Raw genomic sequence first — 18,793 nt, 5'->3', positions numbered from 1 at the left:
CTTGATTGCCTCTCAACAGCTGCGTGCCTTTGGATTCACTACAGTCAAGAGAGAATAAAAAAAAGCTTTCAGACAGGGCAATTATGGTTTTATTTACAATGCCTGTCATTTTTCTGCTCTTTATGATTGGATTAGAGAAAAGGAGTGCTTCCGTGTGATTCATCAGAAATAATTGGCTCAAGAAAATGATGCACGTGCACCAAACAATTAGGTACAAAGATTATGCGGCTTTAAAATATATCATTTACACAAACAGCAACGGGGGGAAAATCCAGTCAGGCCCATTTACAAGCCTGAATGTCACTTTGAAAGAAAGAAAAATCCTACGTGAGCTTGCAAATCTTTTTTTTGTGTGTTATTTCAAAAGGTATCAGAGCAGCTCTATCTCTAGGGGCATGATGGGATTTAGAGGATATGAGGCATGACCAAAAAGTAAACTCGCTTTCTGTTTTCAGCACTGAGGAGCAATAGTGTTCACCTTTGAAGTGCAGTAAAAAAAAAAAGCTGTTGGCCAACAACAAACAAAGGGCACATTGTCAGGTTCCTCGGAGCTGACATGCAAAGCAGCAGAGCATTCACAGAATTCAATACATGCTTGTATGAACAATGGAGCCTCTCTCATGTAAACTACATCTGTTGTGCGCCACGGAAAAAAACTATTAAGCCATCTCCCAACTGTTTAGCTTTAGGGTAAACCAGAGGAACAAGTGCACACCCGCGACATACATGTGTTACTACACAATAACACCAGCGCGAACAGCGACTTTGTCTACTGTGCAGTGGCTTTAACCCCTCACCGCCGCATTTTTTCCAGTTCAGCTTTACCCTAATCAAAAGGCTTGACTGGAGCTTACAGCCTATAAGCCAGAGTAACGCCTCATTTGAAAGCTTAGACCTACAAAACTGATCTAACATTCATTCTGACGTTGCTGTGTTGTCACGTTTTTGTTGCTTGCTTATTTTTGCTGATTTATGCAACCGTTTGATGGTGCTTCTCTTCTTCGCTTGTTTTAGCCTTGTTTTTTTGTCACGTTTTTGTCAAAGTTTTGATGCTTTTTCTGCGCTTTTTGTTGCTTATCTTTGCCTTTTTCATCCTCATTTACAATCTCGTTTTTGCCGCTTTTTCATCACTTTTTTGTCGCCCTTTTGATCCTCATTTACGTCTTCTTCTTGTTGCTATTTTGTTGCTCTTTGGACTAGTTTTCGTTGCTATTTTGAGGCATTTTCCAAGAAGCTTCTAGATTTGGGTAAAGCCAAGCTGGAGGAAATGTGCTTTGTTAATGTGGGGGGTTTAGAGGTTTAAAAGGGAGATTGTTCTGATTATATTTCACTAAATTTGGGGCAGAAATTATAACAAAGACTAGCCTGATCATGATCGATTATCGAAGTTGTTTGCTGTGATCATCTTTGCTTTGTATTTGTCATAAAACATAAAAAGGCATGTACACGCCCTCTAGTGGCCGGCTACAGAAACTACTAGTAAATCCACAAGAGCCGCAGCAACAACTGCACTGTTTATTACAACTTCACATGAACAGTAATAATAGTATTAAAGGTTTGTTTTAAGCAAAAATACGAAATGTTAACAAATACAGTAGGTTTTTAAAGACGTGTATTTATACCTGATATATGACAGAACAGAGAATTCCCAGAAACAAAAAAATAATACAAGTTATAGCTACACTTTTTACAAGTAAACTGTTTGCGTAAACTGAATTCTCAACATGTATAAAGAGGAACACAATATGCGGCTGCTTTGAAATTTCATTTAAAATGTTATTCCTTAAAGTGTGTTAAGAAATACTGTGTGTTTGCCACGAGGAACAAAAATACCAAGTCAGCTTTAATGTCTTCAAACACCGTTGACCAGGTTTCGTTTCTCCTCCATCTGCTTGTCCACAGCCTTGTCCATCGCATTTAGGAACTTCTCGAGAGAAACCGTTGGCATCTGAAAGCAGAAAAAAAATAAAACTGAGAAATAATACATGCCCTTCCTTGTTATTTTCAATTGTTCTTAATTAGGGCATGGTACCGTTAAACAAAACCAGTATGGCATCAGGAAAACGTTTTGATGCTGTGTGTTGGTCCAGGGACTGCATTACAGGAAGTTATTTGGTTGGTTTCCCCCTTTTTTTTCACCTAATACTTACCCCAAAATTCCCTTTTTCCCCCTAATTTTTTTTAATTTTTGCAGCAATTTTTCTTGTTTTCCCAATTTTTCCCCAATTTAAAGTATTTCCAATTTTTCCCCCAAAGTTATTCCCTATCTTTCGCACATTTCTTGACATTGGAGATGAATCAGATATTGTAAATTTACAGATCTCCCACACATTGCTCAGTTTTCTGATTCTATCTAGATACACAAATATTTCAGTATAGGTATCCGATAAAGTATCGTTTAGGTATCGAGATCGAGATCGGTGGCCATGCCGCCTTTGCTCTGCCCAATCCCGTCAGACCATGGAAGCTAAGCAGGCAAGGGCCTGGTCGGTACTTGGATGGGAGACCGTTTGGGAACACCAGGAAGCCTAACAAATGTAGTGATTGAGTGAGTGGTGGTGGTCAGAGGGGCCGATTGCGAAGACTGGTTGCCTCACTTCCGTCTGTCTACCCCAGGGCAGCTGTGGCTACAATAGTAGCTTACCACCACCGAGTATGGAGTGAACGAATAGTGCAATGTCTTTGAGTGTCCAGAAAAGCACTATATAAAACCAATGCATTATTATTATTATTATCGAAAACCAAATATTGTTAGTACTGGGATCGAAAAAAATTAAACGGTACCCAGCCCTGTTCGTAATCAAGATTGTGCTTACCTTCACAAACATTGCGTGGGCTAAAAATGGTAGCTTCCGGAGAGCCCTTCCACTCAATCCTCTGCTTTTTCTGTTTTGACAAGAGAAATTACAAAAACATTGGCCTCAGGTGGTTTTGTACTGATGAGTAACAGTTTGATTAAACACTGATAAATGATTTATGGTTGTACTCACTGTGCAATACAGCGGAGCTTCAGACTGTGTTCAGACACCTCACTCTTGGCGAAGCCCATTGTTTCTAGTTCAAACATAGTAAACAGCTGCTGCCGTGGATAGATGATCTGACACTGCACAAAGTCGTAAACACTGAAAACTTGCATCTTATTATCAAAATAAGAAGTACTCAAGTTTCACTCACTGCATTTATTTGGGTGGCATCGCGTTTCTAGCCTTAGTTTACACCCCACGGGCAAACATTCTTTTAACTTGAATACATTTTTCTGGTGGTTTACTTTACTAGGCGCATTGAGTTGCCTTGTGTACGAAATGCGCGGTATAAATAAAGTTGCCTTGCCTTACTTACAGTATATTCACTTTTACTAGTTAGGAAGTACTCAGTATGTACAAACGTTTTGTTGGGACTTTACAGAAACTATACTTTTTTATATGAACATAAAATTGGGAATGAGGTCTATGGCAGCCTTGAGCATAAGTGGCTTTTTTGAATAAGTTTACATGTTTTTATGTTCAAATTTCCTAAACTGAAAATACTCACCTCTTTGCTACTTGAATAACACCTTTGTTTTTTGTTGTTTTGTTTTTTTAAAGAGACATGTTGTACCTAATTTCTTAATGTAGAATTCTCACAAAGGATTATGTGTTAAAGCAGAACTAAGTAACTCATGCCCCTAGAGGCCACAAGTGCCACTGCAGGTGTCGTAGCATGTTACAGTTTTTTACTCATTAATTTTCTGTGAGAGTAAATACTACGCTGACAGAAAAGACAAAGGGAGAGAGGGATATTGTTCATCCAATTACACAATTTTTTTCTTCTTGATTCCATTAGTGTGTATTGCGTCTCCCACCCAGAAGCAAGAAAGTTGCAAGTGTGGTTTTCTGGACAGACACCAGGATAGGTGAAAGACCCCCAATCATCCCATTAACACTTGTATTACCCCCAGAGGGACTACTTTGAGACCTCATTATCTGACCTCAGACTGAAGCAGATCCCAAAAAAGGAGATTTTTGGGGAATCAGGACCAAATGAGGAATCAGGACCAAATGGGGTTGAATTGGAACAAAAGATTACAAACTTGTAATGGGCTGAGGTAAACACTGATTAAAAATAACGAATAGAAGAACAAAAATCACTATGGGGAGTTAGTGATCAATATAGAATTATCACCAAACGCAACTTAAAAATTTGGCATCAAATTTAAGTGTCATGTGGCTGGCAATATATTTTTTGTCTTTTTTAGTTTATGTTTTTAATCACCAACGGAACATTTTTTGAAAAACAATAGCAGATCTGAAAAGGGGCTAGATGCAAGTTGGCCATTTTATACTCACTACTGCCACCTCAGGTCATACATGTAACTGCACCTTCTATATTAAGCTCGTGCATGAAGTGACACCTTTTTGAGTGACAGTGCAGGATTTTAGAGGCAGTTGTGGTGAACAGGTCTGGGTTCATTCTACACATTAGGACATGGCTGGAACATGTAGGCGGAGGAAAATACATAATTTTAAAATTTTAAACTGTGTATAGTCTCTTTAAAACAAAGTCATTAATGAAGTGACATGCAGCTGAATTATGTTCAGTAATTTAGCCAGGCCCGAACATTCTGGCCACACCTTTGCTATTTCGAAGTCTTTTCAAAATTTTGGAACAAGAGTAGTAGCGTATGTGACTTGCGAGGCTCCTTACAAGATATCGAGAGCTACTGACCTTCATGAGCTCTTCTAGACAAGAGAGGTAGATGTTGTAGATGCCTTTCTCTGAAGGAGGGCCAATATACTGTTTGATGTCAGCTCTGTCCACAAATGCCAAATCAATCTTTTCTGTGACATTGGAGGTGGTCAGGATGACTACGTTGGAATGACTGAAAACAATGAGCAAAGACACTGTAACTAACCTTAACCTATGATAAATGATCCGACACCTAAACAAAGCAATGTATTCTGACCGTTTGATCTGATCTAGCTGGGTGAGGACAGAGTTAACGACGCGGATGGCATCGGACGGCTCTGTCCCGGCTTGAGATGCATTCCTTGCAGCTGTTAAACTCTCTACCTGTACAATATTTGTGATTAATATTAGAGCAACAGCAGCAGTTCTGCGCACAAACACATGTGGTAGTTAATTTCTGGTTTTACCTCATCTATCAGAACAAACACAAGAGCTTCTTTGTCATCAATTAGCTGCTGGATCTTTTGAAACATTTTTGTGACAAGTTTACCACTCTGTAAAAAATAAAAAAATAAAAAACTTACAGTAGTTTGGACAGACATATCATGATTATAAACCAATGGAGTATTTAAAGATGTTAATTAGAAATTAGAAATTAAAGATGTGTGTACCTCTGAAAACCACTTTGAAAACAAACTGTGGCTGTTTATCTCTACAAATTGTCCATAGGAATACCTGCAAGGGCAAGAGTTGGGCGTCAAATGAAACAAACAGGTAAATATATAATAACGATGGTTTCAATCAAATTAAAAGCTCACTTATAAGAAAGTCTAATTGACAGCTTTTGTGCCAAAGCTTTGCACAAAGATGTTTTCCCAGTGCCAGGGGGTCCTGCACATAAACAACATTTAGCACATCACCTCATTTAACCTCTTAATAATCTATGGAATAATATTTGGCAAATGTATTTTCAGTCATTTACCGTGAAGCAAAACAACTCGGTTCCATGAGATCAAGTTGCTGTCAACATTTTTGTCTGAGAAAAAGATTGTTGTTGTGACATAATCCAAAAGCTGAGAAGGTAAAAAATATTACATTTACGATTAAAATTTTAAAATACATCTTATATTTTTATCCATCATTGCAAATACCTGACTTTTGACTCCACTCTCATAAACCAGACTCTCCCAGATCCCATGGAATTCAGCTTTTGTCAAAACAAAAGGAAGGAATCATGTAAAGGTAAAACTTGGAAAATTACAATATCGTTCAAAAGCTCATTTATTACTGTAATTCAACTTAAAATGTGAAACTAATATATGATACACTTATTACATGCAAAGTGACATATGTCAATGTTATAATTTCGATGATTATGGCTTACAGTCCATTTTCAAATTTTAATTTGGGGTTTTTACAATCTGAGCCATAATAATCAAAATGTTAACAAATAAAGGCTAAACATATCTCACTTTGCATGAAGTGAATCCATATTAGTTTCACAGTTTAATTTGAATAACAGAAATCAATGCACTTTTTTTGTTTTCATGTGCTATTACCAGACATGTTGGGTTGAGAAAAAAAAAAAGTGTTTCCAGGCAATTGCTGGGTTGCAGGTGACATCACTGCATTCTAAAGGCCTATACTATTATATAGAGGGAAAAATATTTTGTTTTTGAGGACATTTTTGGTCTTGTACAGAGAGATCATGGACCCAGTGACTGATATTTATGATATTTTTTCAAATTCATATTTGAAAAATTTGAAAAAATTTGAAAAATGACCCCCCCCAAAGGGGAGGTCATCAGACCCCCCCCTTTGGGTCTGATGACATCATCACATTCTAGAACCTGCAACCCAGCAATAGGTTATCTGGAACAAATGTTACATTTTGTGCTTCCCCTTGTGGAAAAGTAGCCTGGATAGCGCCAGACTAAAATCACAAATGATTTGAGCGCACACAGCAGTCTGGCGTTAGCCAGGCAAGTGGGCAAGAGGCATCGGTCAGTATACTTTGTACGTTTTTTTGTCCATTTTAGTACTGTACACTTATATTTTCCATAATAATAAAAAGGTATTAATTTTTCAGTTTGTTTTAAGACCCCGTGGTGCCATTAGTGCCATCGTTATCTCTCATCTGTGAGGATTTTTTTTTTTTTTTTTACACCAAATTATTGACAGCCAAATTTACCTGCTGGCAGCAACCAGTGATTGGCTGCATAGAGCTCGTCATCATCCTCTAAATTAAGAGTGCTTGGTCCATCCTCATTCAAAGTGAAAATGTGAACCGAGATTGCACAGCTTTTTAGATCAAGGGGCTAAAAGTGAAAAAAGACTATTTTAATTTTGTTGCAAGTCACGTATACGTTTAAATGCTAATGATGGAAGAAACTGACCTGTGTTATCAAGTCTTCTAGATCAACGATTGCCACAGACTGAACATTTCTGCAAAGGAACTCTTCATCAAACTCTGCCCATCTATAGTTTCCAAATATCATGCTATGGCGGTGCAGCAGAGCCAGGACATGAGTTTTAACTTCTGACAATTTGGCAGTGCTGAAAAACAAACAAAGATGAAACAAACTCATAATGAGCGATGTCATAGACGCAGATTACATTGTGTATTATTGTCCATTTGTTTTGTTCTGTAATGCGTAAAGCCCATCACTGAGTGATCATTGCAGCACTATGGTAAATATGTGTAGCAAACTCACCTGTGGGACTTGACGAGAACTTCCACATTAATATTTTGTAATTGCGGCTGCATTCCCAATTCCATTCTAAATCTTCTCATAAAACAACATATACAAGAAATAAACTTGTTAGCTAGTTATATAAGTACAGTAGTTTTAAAGCTAGCGCTATTAGCATAAGTTTTGGATTGTGTCGCAATGACGAAAAACATAACGCGACATCGAAAAACACACTGTTTACCATTTATGTCGCTCTGTATCACAGAGTTAATAAAATCGAGGATGAGCAAAAACAAGAAAGATTAACGAAACAGCGGTATTTTTTTTTACACGAAGTCAAATTCACCGCGAACCTGTAGCTGTACCGGAAGTACAACATTTGTTTTGGTAGCATCACTTCCGGTTTACGTTCAACCCCTCGATTGCTTCGCTTTTTTTTGTCTGTACATCGTCATATTAAATACAGAACATCCACTTCATCGGGATGGGAAAGAAACACAAGAAGCACAAACCGGAGTGGAGAACAGTTGATGGTAATTATTTGCCTTTTGATCCACAGTGGAACATTTTGCAACAGAGTGAAAAGTGCTAATGGACTGGCTAGCTTCATTGACTCAGTGGCTGTAACGCCCTTAATCTCTTATATTCTGTCATTGTTTTTTGTATCTAGGTGGAAAACTATGGATAAACTATATAAATCGCCTATTTGTTTTCATACATTTATCAATTGATCAATGATATGGAGATCAACCATTTAAAATACAATTTAATTGCTTTGGTGTGTAGTTAACATATACATAAATGTGTAATGTATGTGTGACAACCCTTCTTGTGTTTATTGACCAATGTAACACCACTCTATATAGAAATGAATAAAATGTGTTTTCATCCTGCAAAATTCCATGATAATCATAATATATCCTCCTAATACTACTGTAATAATACGAGTAAAAGAATGCGATGGTATCTATTGTCCACAGAGTTGTGCATAGCAATAATATAAAGTGTGTACATGTATAACTTCAAATTTCCCTGCTGCTGCTCTGTGTAAAAAAAAAGAAAAGAACAAACTTTTGTTTTGCTTTGGCTGCAGACTATGAAGATAAGGCCCTTGAGAAGCCACTGAAACTTGTGCTCAAAGTTGGAGGAAGTGAAGTGACTGAACTTTCGGGTTCTGGCCATGATTCGAGTTACTATGACGATAGGTCTGATCATGAGCGAGAACGACACAAGGACAAAAAGAAAAAGAAGAAGAAAAAATCAGAAAAGGACAAAGACAAGTATGTGGATGATGAAGAGAGAAGACGCCGAAAGGTCAGTAGACTTTTATTAAAATTGTTGTTTTTTTTGGTGACACCAGCCTATACGTTGATATGAATTCTTGTCTATAACAGGAGGAAAAAAGGAAGAAGAGAGAACGGGAACAAAATGAATCAGAAGCTGCTGCTGGTGTTGCCGTTGCTGCTGGAGTGACAGCTGAACCATTTACACCAAAAACAATTAGCATTTCATTAGAAGTAAGTTAACCTGCTATATATGTAGGTATTATGGTGTTAATGTTATGAATTGATATAACTATGACATTTTATTTTTACAGCCAGAAGAAAAGAGAAAGAAGAAAGAAAGGTATGAAATTGAGCATGATATTGAAGAGTTTCATCCCACTATGAAGGTGGATGTGGAGCAGCAAGGGGACAGGCCTGTCCGGGCGTGCAGGACACAACACGGTGAGTTACCAAAGGCGTGATAATAAAGTGATTTGTTGTCGCATTTCTAGTCTTATTTACACTGTGCTTTGACAACAGAAAACGAGTCAACTCCAAGGCAACAGCTTCTTGAGCACTTTTTACGGCAGTTGCAAAGGTAAGAAGAAAGAGATTATTTAGGAAATAAATTGTAAAGTCATTCATTCATTAGGCATTGTTTACTGCTATCTTTTTGCCCTGAGAGTGATGCCCTGTTTCTTTATAGGAAAGACCCCCATGGGTTTTTTGCCTTTCCAGTTACCGATGCAATTGCTCCGGGTTATTCCATGATCATAAAGCATCCAATGGATTTCAGTACCATGAAAGACAAAATTCTAAACAATGATTACAACACTGTAACAGAATTCAAGGTGAGAAAGCAAAGTAAGTGGTATTGATTTTTAATATCTAGTTTGATTAAACCATTCTTTGTTCTCCAGGCTGACTTTAAACTCATGTGTGACAATGCTATGGTGTACAACCGGCCAGAGACTGTTTATTACAAAGCTGCCAAGAAGTTACTTCACACTGGATTCAAGATGATGAGCAAGGTAAGTTTTCAGATAATTCAACCACAATTGTTATTTTTTGTTAATGAATTGAGAAAACAATAGTATGTAGTATGACATAAAAATGGTATGTCCTAAACTAAGCTATTAATGAGTTATGTGTATTTGCTGTAACTTTAAAAATTGTGATTGCAGGAGCGTTTATTGGTTCTAAAGCGCAGCATGTCCTTCATGCAAGACATGGACTATACCCAACAAGCTGCCATTTTAGGTGATGAGGACCTTACAGATGACTTGCCTCCACCAGAGATAATGCCTATACCTGTGGACTCAGCAAAGAAATCAAGGAAGCAACCAGCCAAAGAAGTGATCAGGTAGGTTTTCTCTTGGTTTTATTTTTTATGTGGTAAGCATCACTCTTTCTTTCTTTTATTCATTCATCCCAACCCCAATTTCATTCAGCACCCTCTTATTCTATAACATTACAATGGCTAAGACTTAATCAGCAACTTGTGTCGCTAACCAGTTCACAACCTTATAGTAACTACTTTTATTTGTTACATACACACAACACAATCTTACATTCCCATTAAAGCACATTTCTTGTATTTAAATTTTTTCTCATTCCTTAGATCGTAATTGTTTTTTATTATCTGCCCTGAGTGTAAAGAATTGTCTCTATTCTCAGTTATTTGTTTGAACCTGAGGGAAATGCCTGCAGTCTGACGGACAGTACAGCAGAGGAGCACGTACTGGCTCTGGTGGAACATGCCGCAGATGAAGCTCGAGATCGCATCAACAGATACATGCCTAACTCCAAGGTAATGAATCGATATTAATGGGTGACTTGAGTCGAAAACGTATTTTACACCATTATAACTTTTCTGTAAACTCATTATCTTTTATGTACTTTCAGATTGGATATTTACAAAAAGACACAGAAGGATCTCTATCGTACACAGTCGTTAATCAGCTTGATCCAGATGCAGAAGGTTTATGATGCTTCTATAACAATTGAGCTTTTCGGTTTCATATTTGACTCAACTTCAACACATTTTATTTCCAGAAGATGAGACCCACAAAGTAGATTTGAGCTCACTGTCAAACAAGCTTCTCCCAGGATTAACAACTCTAGGCTTCAAAGATGACAGAAGGCATAAAGGTGAGCTCAGTTCAAATGTGTTTTATTTTGTTCTCGCTGATTTTGACAATCAATCCTTTCTGCAGTGACATTCCTGAGTAGCGCCTACAATGTTCAGAGTTTGCAGAAGAACTCGGTGTTCCCTGACTTGTCACCTGATGAAACAGACATGCTCTATAACGCCTATGGTGATGACACTGGGGTACAGTGTGCACTAAGGTACACGCCTGTCTTATTTATTTATTTTTTGCTTTACAGTCAATTTTTACCTTGTGCAAATTCCTCGTCCACAGTATACAGGAGTTTGTCAAGGGCTGCAGCAGTCTCACAAAGCGCTTGGTGGATGGACTTCTGGACAAAATGACTGCAGGAGATCACACTAAGGCCATGAATCAGATCAGACAGGTGGAGCACTGTTACTAACTAAGAACCTTGTGAACGATACGATTAATACTATGTCTGGCATTGACCTGAAAGGAACATTTTTTTATTTTCAGAAAAGAAATATGACTCTTAAACCAGATGAAAACAAAGGCAGCATTTGTGACATGCAGGTATGTTGAAGATTTATTTGTATATGAAGCGCTGCAAGCAAATCAGGTGATTATTTTATGTATTTTGTTTAGATGGCCGATGGCACAGGTTTGGGAGACAACAGCTCGGTGCTTGATTTTATGTCAATGAAGAGCTATCCCGATATGTCACTGGACATTTCCATGTTGAATTCATTAGGTAACTATTCATTAGTGAGTCTGTATCATTACACCCACCAGTATTTTTCTATTTGACATTGTACTGCCCATGAATAGGTAAAACATTAAAGAAAGAACCTAGTAATGAGGAAGGCCAGCAGCACTTTGATGAAGCAGACAAACTCCTGCAGGAGTTTCAAGAAGCTCAGGGGGACAGAGTGGGATCTAGACCCTCGTCAAACCTGTCATCTCTTTCTAATGCTTCAGAAAGAGACCAGCACCATGTGGGTAAGTGCAAGAAGCAAAAGGGTAACTCCATATGTAATGATAATGTATATATTGATTATAGATTAATGTTTGATGTATCTACAGGGAGTCCATCACATCTAGGTGTCGGTGACCAGTCTGAGCTGGTTCATGACCCCTATGAATTCCTGCAGTCTCCAGAGGCAGAGTCATCCAACAGCTGACCACACGGAGCCATGCTGTAATGCCAATATTACATGCTTACATAAACATGCTTGTACAGAACGTTTGTAGGTATTAGTATATTTGAATGTAATGATTAAAATAAATTCTGGAAATCTGTATCTGTGTTTTTGTTTGCCTTTTATAGATACTATAAATAATTTAATAACGGTTATTAATATTATATTATATTATTAATATATAAGAACACCAATAAAATCTAAAGTAGAACCAGGATGATGAGAATATTGCTTTGCAACAAAGATCACCAAAGTCAATAAAATGTGCTTTTCACAATATTTTTTAACAAAACTTTTGCAAAGAATGAACTTTGCAAGTTCTGCAAAACAGAACAGAAGTATCATATTCACAGTGCACTGATGTTAGAGTTCCTTGTTTATGAGGCCAACAAAGCACTGATTGTTTAGAGAATATTTATTTGGGGACCCCAACCTTTAGAAGCAACAATAAAAAGCAGTTATCAAGTTATCTGATGTTCGATCAGTACACTGCGCATGCGCAAAGGGAGAGTAACCATAGCTGCAGCGCTCCTGACCTCTGAGTTGATTTGATCAACTTTTCTGGTGCGTCGTCCGCTGACACTGACTTTACGCACCGGACACTGGAGACGCGACTTGCGCCTTTACAGGCTGTTTCAGTAGTATTTGGACTTCAGTTAATTTTCTTTTCATTTGAGCGATGTGATGATCGTTTTTTAAAACTTAATAAAGCACCTGCTCGGTCTTGGAAGCAGCAGGAATCGCCGTGTGGATGTAAACTGTTCAGTCGGGACGTCATCTTTGTTCTGTAAATAAATGTAAGTTTCTAATTCCAGATTACAAAGTTATTTCACCATGGCTTTTCGTTAGCCCTTTAATCTTTTTGTTTTCAACTTGAGTTGCTGACTTTGCTCGTTTAGTGTGTCTGCACATAGAAAAAAAATAGTAAAACTGCCTTGACGACAAGCAGCTTTTGGTGACTGCCAAACGCAACAGAACTACAACAACAAATACGGGAATTTAAAGCCTCATTTTCTCTTCTTTTTTTCTTCTTCTAGTCTACAGTGTAGTCATGTAGGCCTATTATTGTTCTATTCTTTTCTGGCATGAACTAAATCTTCATTTGTTCAGATAAGATAATCAGTGTTTAGAAGTGATTACTCATTTCAGTCGATTGTTTCTAGGTGTATAATCATTCAGTTAAAGTTAAATATATCAATCAAAGAAACAGAAAGCAGGCTATGTAGACTATAGGCTATGTCTAATGGAGTGAGTGTAGGCAGTGGTCACTATCATTTTGTAGCTAATTTACCTAACTCATTTCCCCATCAAATGAGGCCGTATGGAGGTAAAGCATGCAGTAGATTGTGTACAATGTCTGACACTGCCTATGCCTATTTCTTTTCTGTCTTTTCCTCCAGATGAACTGCTTCAATCAACAATTAAGACGCACGGCCCCTACACATAGTGGTGGCAGTAGGAATGAACTGGTGCCTTCCAAACCTGCCCGGATGAATGGATGGTCCTGGCCCCCACAAGTGGCTCAAATCATAGGCTGGCTTGTGTTTATCTATATGGCCATTGTGAGCTTTGGCATCTATATCCCTCTTCTGCCCCCGTCGTGGAACCATGTTGTCTATGCGGTATCCTTTATACACAGCAAATCTCTATGGTTTGTATGTGCAGAGAAATGGGTCTTTCTTCCAGATTTGATAAGCAGAATTGTTGTCTTTTTATGTGGATTAGACAGGGCTCTAGTATGCATGGGCTGCTGCCTCTAAACCCAGTTGCCTTTATGAATTGACTTACTGTCACAAAATGAATGCCACATGATCCAGTTTGTTTGAATGTACAGCTGTGTTGCTCCTCAGCCAAAAAGCAATATACAAAGCATTATTCATTTTATTTTGAGTAGATTTATACTTTTTCTTTGATTGATAACATTTCTGAAGGACTATACAGTAAAGTAGTATGTATTGTGTAACACCTCAACCTACAAAATAGAAACTCATTGAGATTCAGAAGAAGAACATCTTACTTGCCAAAATTGATCATGTGAGCTCTACTTTCTCCAGTGTGACCTTATTTCCATTTTATGCCTTAACTAATCATTTGCAGCTTACAGGACTTGCATTTGTTTTACATTTTCTCAGTCATTTGGCAGCTGAGATAATAGACCCAGCGGATGAGAGTGTGAGAGCGAAGCAGATGTACTCGAACCCTATGCCGATGTTTGATCGGACCAAGCAGCGCCACGTCATCCAGGACCTCCACTGTTACCTGTGCGATGTCAAAGTGTATGTATTAGTGCAGTACAGAGGTTACTCTCGCCTGGCATCAAAAGATTCAACAAGTAGCTGGTTTATGTCTGTGTAGGCTCTCAGTCGTACAGGACTTGTCCATCTTCAATGAAGGTTCTTGAGTCATCTTGTGTACTCTGTAGTTGAAGTGTAGGACGATTCGCCTCTCATCCAAAAGGCTTCTTCAGGTAATTAGCAGTGATCAGCGGAGATTAACTCAGGTATAAGTTAGGTTGTTAGGAACTACAAAGACTCATAACTATAAAGATGTTTACCCACAGTTGGGTAAGGACTGAGCCAAGCTGAACTCCTCCAGTGGTTCCAGTGGTCTATATCTAGTGGGCTGAGCTTAAACTTTGTGTCGCCGACAAAGCCTTTTGGATGAGAGGGGAAACGTTCTACACTTCAACCACAAAGTACAGAAGATGATTCAAGACCCTTCATTGTAGCCAATTTATAGTTAGTAATTCTGGGCCTATCCACATAAAACAAAAACAGGTATAAAGTTCAGTGTCATTTCGGCCCGCACAAATAAACTAAGCAAGGTCGTGGAGGCTGCAGCACCCCTGGTGGATAGTTTGTGCATTGCAAGTAATATTAGTCAATGGGAAGTAAGCACAGAAAAAGCATTTTTGAGGGCAATCTTGTCCCTCAGCACCTCAAATACGTTCCCACGGCTCTGAAATGAAGGCGCGGTGTCAAAGAGTGGCGTCATTATACTATGTGTTGTAGTTTAAGGTATAAAGCATATTGTTTGTGGACCCAGTCTCCAACTTGCCATACTTAATTTATGGCTAATCAGATTTAACTGACAAACCACTTTTTGACCCAGTAATTACAGAATAAAGAATCTAATGAATCGACGGGACTCCCTAAATGTTCAGCATTTCATCGGGGCGGGTCAAATAGTACTGCCACTATATAAAACTACGTACAATACAAGTAACAATAATATAATATTTACATCTTTGTTTTATTTCTGAACTAGAGGAAACAATGCTGAATATTTAAGGCGTGCCAAATAGACCCGTGACTCCTGCCTGGACTGTCAGATGGGCCTGTCCTCTCTCCCTTTATTTCACTATGAGGAGGAACTAGCAGAGTCTCATACAATTAAACAAATATTTAAAGATAATGTAGTAGACACAATCACTCGCAACCAGTTCAAACATTAAGCTGGATGTGAATAACTGACCAGAAGAAGTGTCTGCGTTTATTGATGTCAGAGTTAAGAGCGAAAGTTTACCGTATAATAAAGATCATGAAATATACAAGACAGTGATATCAAAAGGACAGGACGATTATTTTTTTGCATGCTATTATGCTCAAATACCTCAGTAAATCAACATCAGGGCTGTCAGAAAGTCCAAGTTGAAGTCACATGGTCCCATGGTTCATATAGTCAATTATAATGTGGCGTGAATGCAACCATTTTGAACATTATTCATCTTTAATACAGGGGTCCAAAGGTCAAACACTGTAGCGCATGTAACAAGTGTGTGTACGACTTTGATCATCACTGTCACTGGCTGAACAACTGTGTGGGTGGTCGAAACTATTGGTAAGTAATACAAGAGGAGATGGTTTACATGATAACCAAGATAATTAAACTGATTGTGTTTTTCTCCACTTAGGTATTTTTTTGTTGCATTGTGTTCGGCTACATTTGGCACTTTGATGCTGTTTATGGTTATTTTATTTATATTCATCCAGCATTATCTGGACCCAAACAACTTAAGGACTTCTCCACAATTCAATAGTAAGTGCACATTCAAATGTATATCCTCAGGTGATTATTTTAGTTTTACTCAATTTGTACTTGAGTCACATTTGTAAAGAAACTATAGTTGTATAAATTTGTACTTTTTTCGGTGCACATATTTTTGTACACGCCCATGTCACAGTGCATGTGTGATGTTACAGTACTCAAGTAACTTTTTTACTTTACTTGAGTATCCATGTGGGTCACTACTTTTTACTTTTTTACTTTACTTGAGTTGTTTAGTTGTTTAGTTTATTGTTTAGTTGGATGAAATATTGATTACATCCCAAATTTCACACATAAAAGCAACCCAATGGTAAAAAGAAAAACTCTATAAAAACTCTGTTAATTGCATTCCATACAGTATATATTGATATATGAGTGTTCCTGTATGTTAGTTGTTCTTTTATATCTAACAATCATTTGTTTGTTTTTCATAGATTTGTTGGCAAATGAGACCTGGTTGGTATTTTTGCCCGCCGCGCCCCTAAAGACCACGTCAGCTGCTCTTCTTGTTGTAGCTTTCATCACAGTCCTTCTGAGCTTCATCAGTCTGCTGCTGCTGGGTCAGCTGTTGGGCCTTCATCTTTACCTCTGTGAGAATAAGTATCTTCTGAAGATATTTTTGAAATCTCATGGCCGTAAATCTAGTTCTTAACTTTATTTATTCTGCAGTGTACAAGGGGATAAGCTCATATGAACGTATCAAGATGCAGCGGCAAAAAGAAGCCAGGAACAAAGACCTTGAAGTGGCAAATAATACAAAGCGCCAACACAAAGCTGACACGGCAAGTCACACACTTACAGCTTCTATAAAGCATGTCACTATTGTTTGATAATTTTGTTGTACTTTGTCATTTTGTAGATTCAGGCTCACTCCGTTGATTGTGAACCTGCATTAGACCCTAGTTTAAGGTAATAAAGGCCAGGTAAAACTTGTTATTTTACCAACATTTATAGATTTTTTGTTGTTGTTGTTGTTGTTCTAGAGCAGGGATCTCCAACCAGTTGCGCAGGAGCTATAAGTAGCTTTTCAAGTAGATCCCCAAAGGCTTTCTACACTGCCACAGGCTCAAAGGATTTTTTAAAATATTATTGTTGAATGAAAGGTAAAGGAAGAAGCCGCTAAATTAAAATGTCAATTGTGTCAAATTCATTCCTAACTTCTCTAACATACTTTTAGCGTTTCAGTCAAAATGCTTGAGAACTCACCTGCAAGTTCATTTAAATTTATACAAATGCTTTATAATTAGCTGCACAGTGTTTTCCCAGCAAAAGTCTGAGTTTACAATCTTCTAAAAGAGGACAAAACTAATGTTGTTCCATTAGGATAATAAAAAATCTGGTACAGTGCGTTCAATGAAGAGAAAAATTTTGGTAATTTTCCAAAGTCTTTCTTGTTTAAATATCATCTTGGCTATTACTTGTTCAAGGTGAACATAAGGGGGTCATTTATCGATACAGGTGCTAAATAGCGAGTATAAGATGAAAAGAAGTTATCTACTTGGCAAAAATATATAAAACGATGCATATTGCAGTATAAGTATAAGCAGCTCTTGCTTTTCTGTTCTAGAGAGAGACACAGTTTTGTTTTATTTTACAGTGGTTGTGCTAAAGTGTCATTCAGCAGTCAGCTGTCAGAGTCAATATGCACAGAGGTGAACCATCTACATGTTATCTCCCGTCGTCACAAGAAGATTTTACTTAGTAATTTGTCTGTTTCTGTTTAGTTGGAACAGTTCAAGAATCCAACAGAAAGGGACAGTAGTCTTCAGTATGGCACAAACAGTACCTGCAAAGATTTAGGTGGGCATTCCTTCATTGTACGTTTTAAAGGGATATTGGTGGAGCTTGAAAGCCCTCAATCCGACCAAAGGGCAAATGGTTAAAATGTTGCCCCAGGCTTTTCTTAAACATTTTTTATGTTTTACATCTTTCAGGGGTGCTGCCTGAAAGCAGCAACAAAGACTGGCGAGTGGGCCCAGAGGTTTCTGAGTGTTTGAGGTCAGACTCTGTGCCTCGGGCTCAGGACCCTTTGGGCAGCTCAGTCATGATCCCTGATGAGGATGATGCACCGCCATAAAACTCACAATATGGGTAAATGTGAACCGTTAAAGGAGTTGTTGTGAATGAGTATATTATGTATTTTACACTGTTATTATTTGTAACGATGTGTTAATGATTTAGTGTTTTACAGACATTGATATCTGATTTTTATTTTATAAATGAAATTATAATGTTTTTGTTGCAAGATTAATCGAAAGTTGCTGAATTTAAAATTGTCTCTTTGTACATTTGCCTAACTTTTAATATGTGCAGTGAGTGACCATATTCTGTGTCAAAACTGCTGAAAACCTGTATTATGACAAACCTCAAATTGTGTTCAGTCTCAAATGTATTCATTAATAACCATTTTAAATGATCGAACCAATTATAGAGGATAATTAGAAATGATTGTGTGCCATATTATTTTTTATCATACATGTTAACCACAGAGGGGCGCCGTTGATACATTTAGAAATATGAATTATGTCATCATGTTTACACTTGCCTTGAAGACCTGTCATCATCATATTGCACTGGGCAGACTGTCCTTATCTCCCAGTCACAGACAATACTCGGGTTTTATCGCATTGAACTCTTGTACCGCTCAAAAGAACAATGTCTCACCCGCAGACTATTGGTTACGTAATGTGCGTCCACGGCCTGCATTAGGTTGGGCTACTTGTGCAACACTGATCACGTTCAGAGGGTATCCTCGGCTACTTCTGTATATTTTGAGCGCGTTTACGCACGTGTAGACAACGCCACTGAGCACA

At 37.9% G+C, this 18,793-nt stretch overlaps 3 protein-coding genes across 7 annotated transcripts; 2 read left to right on the top strand and 1 right to left on the bottom strand.

The window, feature by feature from the left end:
- Positions 1-1,706: 1,706 nt before the first annotated feature.
- Positions 1,707-7,723, bottom strand: trip13 (thyroid hormone receptor interactor 13). The gene is made up of 14 exons (XM_079561159.1): positions 7,600-7,723; positions 7,380-7,454; positions 7,062-7,221; positions 6,857-6,983; positions 5,817-5,872; positions 5,648-5,738; positions 5,484-5,556; positions 5,337-5,400; positions 5,133-5,219; positions 4,943-5,049; positions 4,705-4,858; positions 2,991-3,103; positions 2,817-2,886; positions 1,707-1,948 (listed from the first exon to the last, which is right to left on the bottom strand). Exons 2-14 carry the CDS (start codon positions 7,442-7,444, stop codon positions 1,853-1,855), a joined length of 1,263 nt encoding a protein of 420 aa, XP_079417285.1. The 5' UTR covers positions 7,445-7,454; positions 7,600-7,723; the 3' UTR covers positions 1,707-1,852.
- Positions 7,724-7,756: 33 nt separating this feature from the next.
- Positions 7,757-12,030, top strand: brd9 (bromodomain containing 9). Of its 2 annotated transcripts, none has more exons than XM_079562050.1 (17): positions 7,757-7,891; positions 8,452-8,672; positions 8,753-8,875; positions 8,956-9,085; positions 9,164-9,221; positions 9,330-9,474; positions 9,544-9,654; positions 9,808-9,986; positions 10,301-10,433; positions 10,529-10,604; positions 10,682-10,774; positions 10,840-10,972; positions 11,047-11,158; positions 11,251-11,307; positions 11,380-11,485; positions 11,563-11,733; positions 11,818-12,030. In XM_079562050.1, exons 1-17 carry the CDS (start codon positions 7,843-7,845, stop codon positions 11,913-11,915), a joined length of 1,995 nt encoding a protein of 664 aa, XP_079418176.1. In that variant the 5' UTR covers positions 7,757-7,842; the 3' UTR covers positions 11,916-12,030. The 2 variants fall into 2 exon arrangements, with proteins under 2 accessions (XP_079418176.1, XP_079418175.1); XM_079562049.1 differs by having other exon boundaries at positions 10,679-10,774.
- Positions 12,031-12,477: 447 nt separating this feature from the next.
- Positions 12,478-18,145, top strand: zdhhc11 (zDHHC palmitoyltransferase 11). 4 transcript variants are annotated; one of them, XM_079561711.1, is made up of 10 exons: positions 12,478-12,730; positions 13,334-13,555; positions 14,031-14,209; positions 15,672-15,773; positions 15,847-15,971; positions 16,415-16,570; positions 16,650-16,889; positions 17,578-17,632; positions 17,705-17,780; positions 17,915-18,145. In XM_079561711.1, exons 2-7 carry the CDS (start codon positions 13,334-13,336, stop codon positions 16,808-16,810), a joined length of 945 nt encoding a protein of 314 aa, XP_079417837.1. In that variant the 5' UTR covers positions 12,478-12,730; the 3' UTR covers positions 16,811-16,889; positions 17,578-17,632; positions 17,705-17,780; positions 17,915-18,145. The 4 variants fall into 4 exon arrangements, with proteins under 4 accessions (XP_079417837.1, XP_079417838.1, XP_079417839.1 ...); XM_079561712.1 differs by having other exon boundaries at positions 16,650-16,903; XM_079561713.1 differs by lacking the exon at positions 17,578-17,632.
- The last annotated feature ends 648 nt before the right edge of the window (positions 18,146-18,793 follow it).

This window comes from Gobius niger, assembly GCF_951799975.1.
Source record: "Gobius niger genome assembly, chromosome: 8".
Lineage (NCBI taxonomy): Eukaryota > Metazoa > Chordata > Actinopteri > Gobiiformes > Gobiidae > Gobius > Gobius niger.
Note: the sequence above shows the minus strand (reverse complement) of the source record. Positions and strands in the feature narration are given on the sequence as shown.

Excerpts from the sequence above, each read along its gene's own strand:
- zdhhc11 (XM_079561714.1), top strand. The coding sequence starts at position 13,334 with ATGAACTGCTTCAATCAACAATTAAGACGCACGGCCCCTACACATAGT. Across the intron at positions 13,556-14,030 it reads GGAACCATGTTGTCTATGCG|CTTACAGGACTTGCATTTGT; the intron begins GTATCCTTTATA and ends AATCATTTGCAG. Across the intron at positions 15,972-16,414 it reads GACTTCTCCACAATTCAATA|ATTTGTTGGCAAATGAGACC; the intron begins GTAAGTGCACAT and ends TGTTTTTCATAG.
- brd9 (XM_079562049.1), top strand. The coding sequence starts at position 7,843 with ATGGGAAAGAAACACAAGAAGCACAAACCGGAGTGGAGAACAGTTGAT. Across the intron at positions 10,605-10,678 it reads GCTTGATCCAGATGCAGAAG|AAGATGAGACCCACAAAGTA; the intron begins GTTTATGATGCT and ends TTTTATTTCCAG. Across the intron at positions 11,734-11,817 it reads AAGAGACCAGCACCATGTGG|GGAGTCCATCACATCTAGGT; the intron begins GTAAGTGCAAGA and ends ATGTATCTACAG.
- trip13 (XM_079561159.1), bottom strand. The coding sequence starts at position 7,444 with ATGGAATTGGGAATGCAGCCGCAATTACAAAATATTAATGTGGAAGTT. Across the intron at positions 5,401-5,483 it reads TCAATTAGACTTTCTTATAA|GTATTCCTATGGACAATTTG; the intron begins GTGAGCTTTTAA and ends TTGCCCTTGCAG. Across the intron at positions 5,050-5,132 it reads TGTTTGTTCTGATAGATGAG|GTAGAGAGTTTAACAGCTGC; the intron begins GTAAAACCAGAA and ends AATATTGTACAG.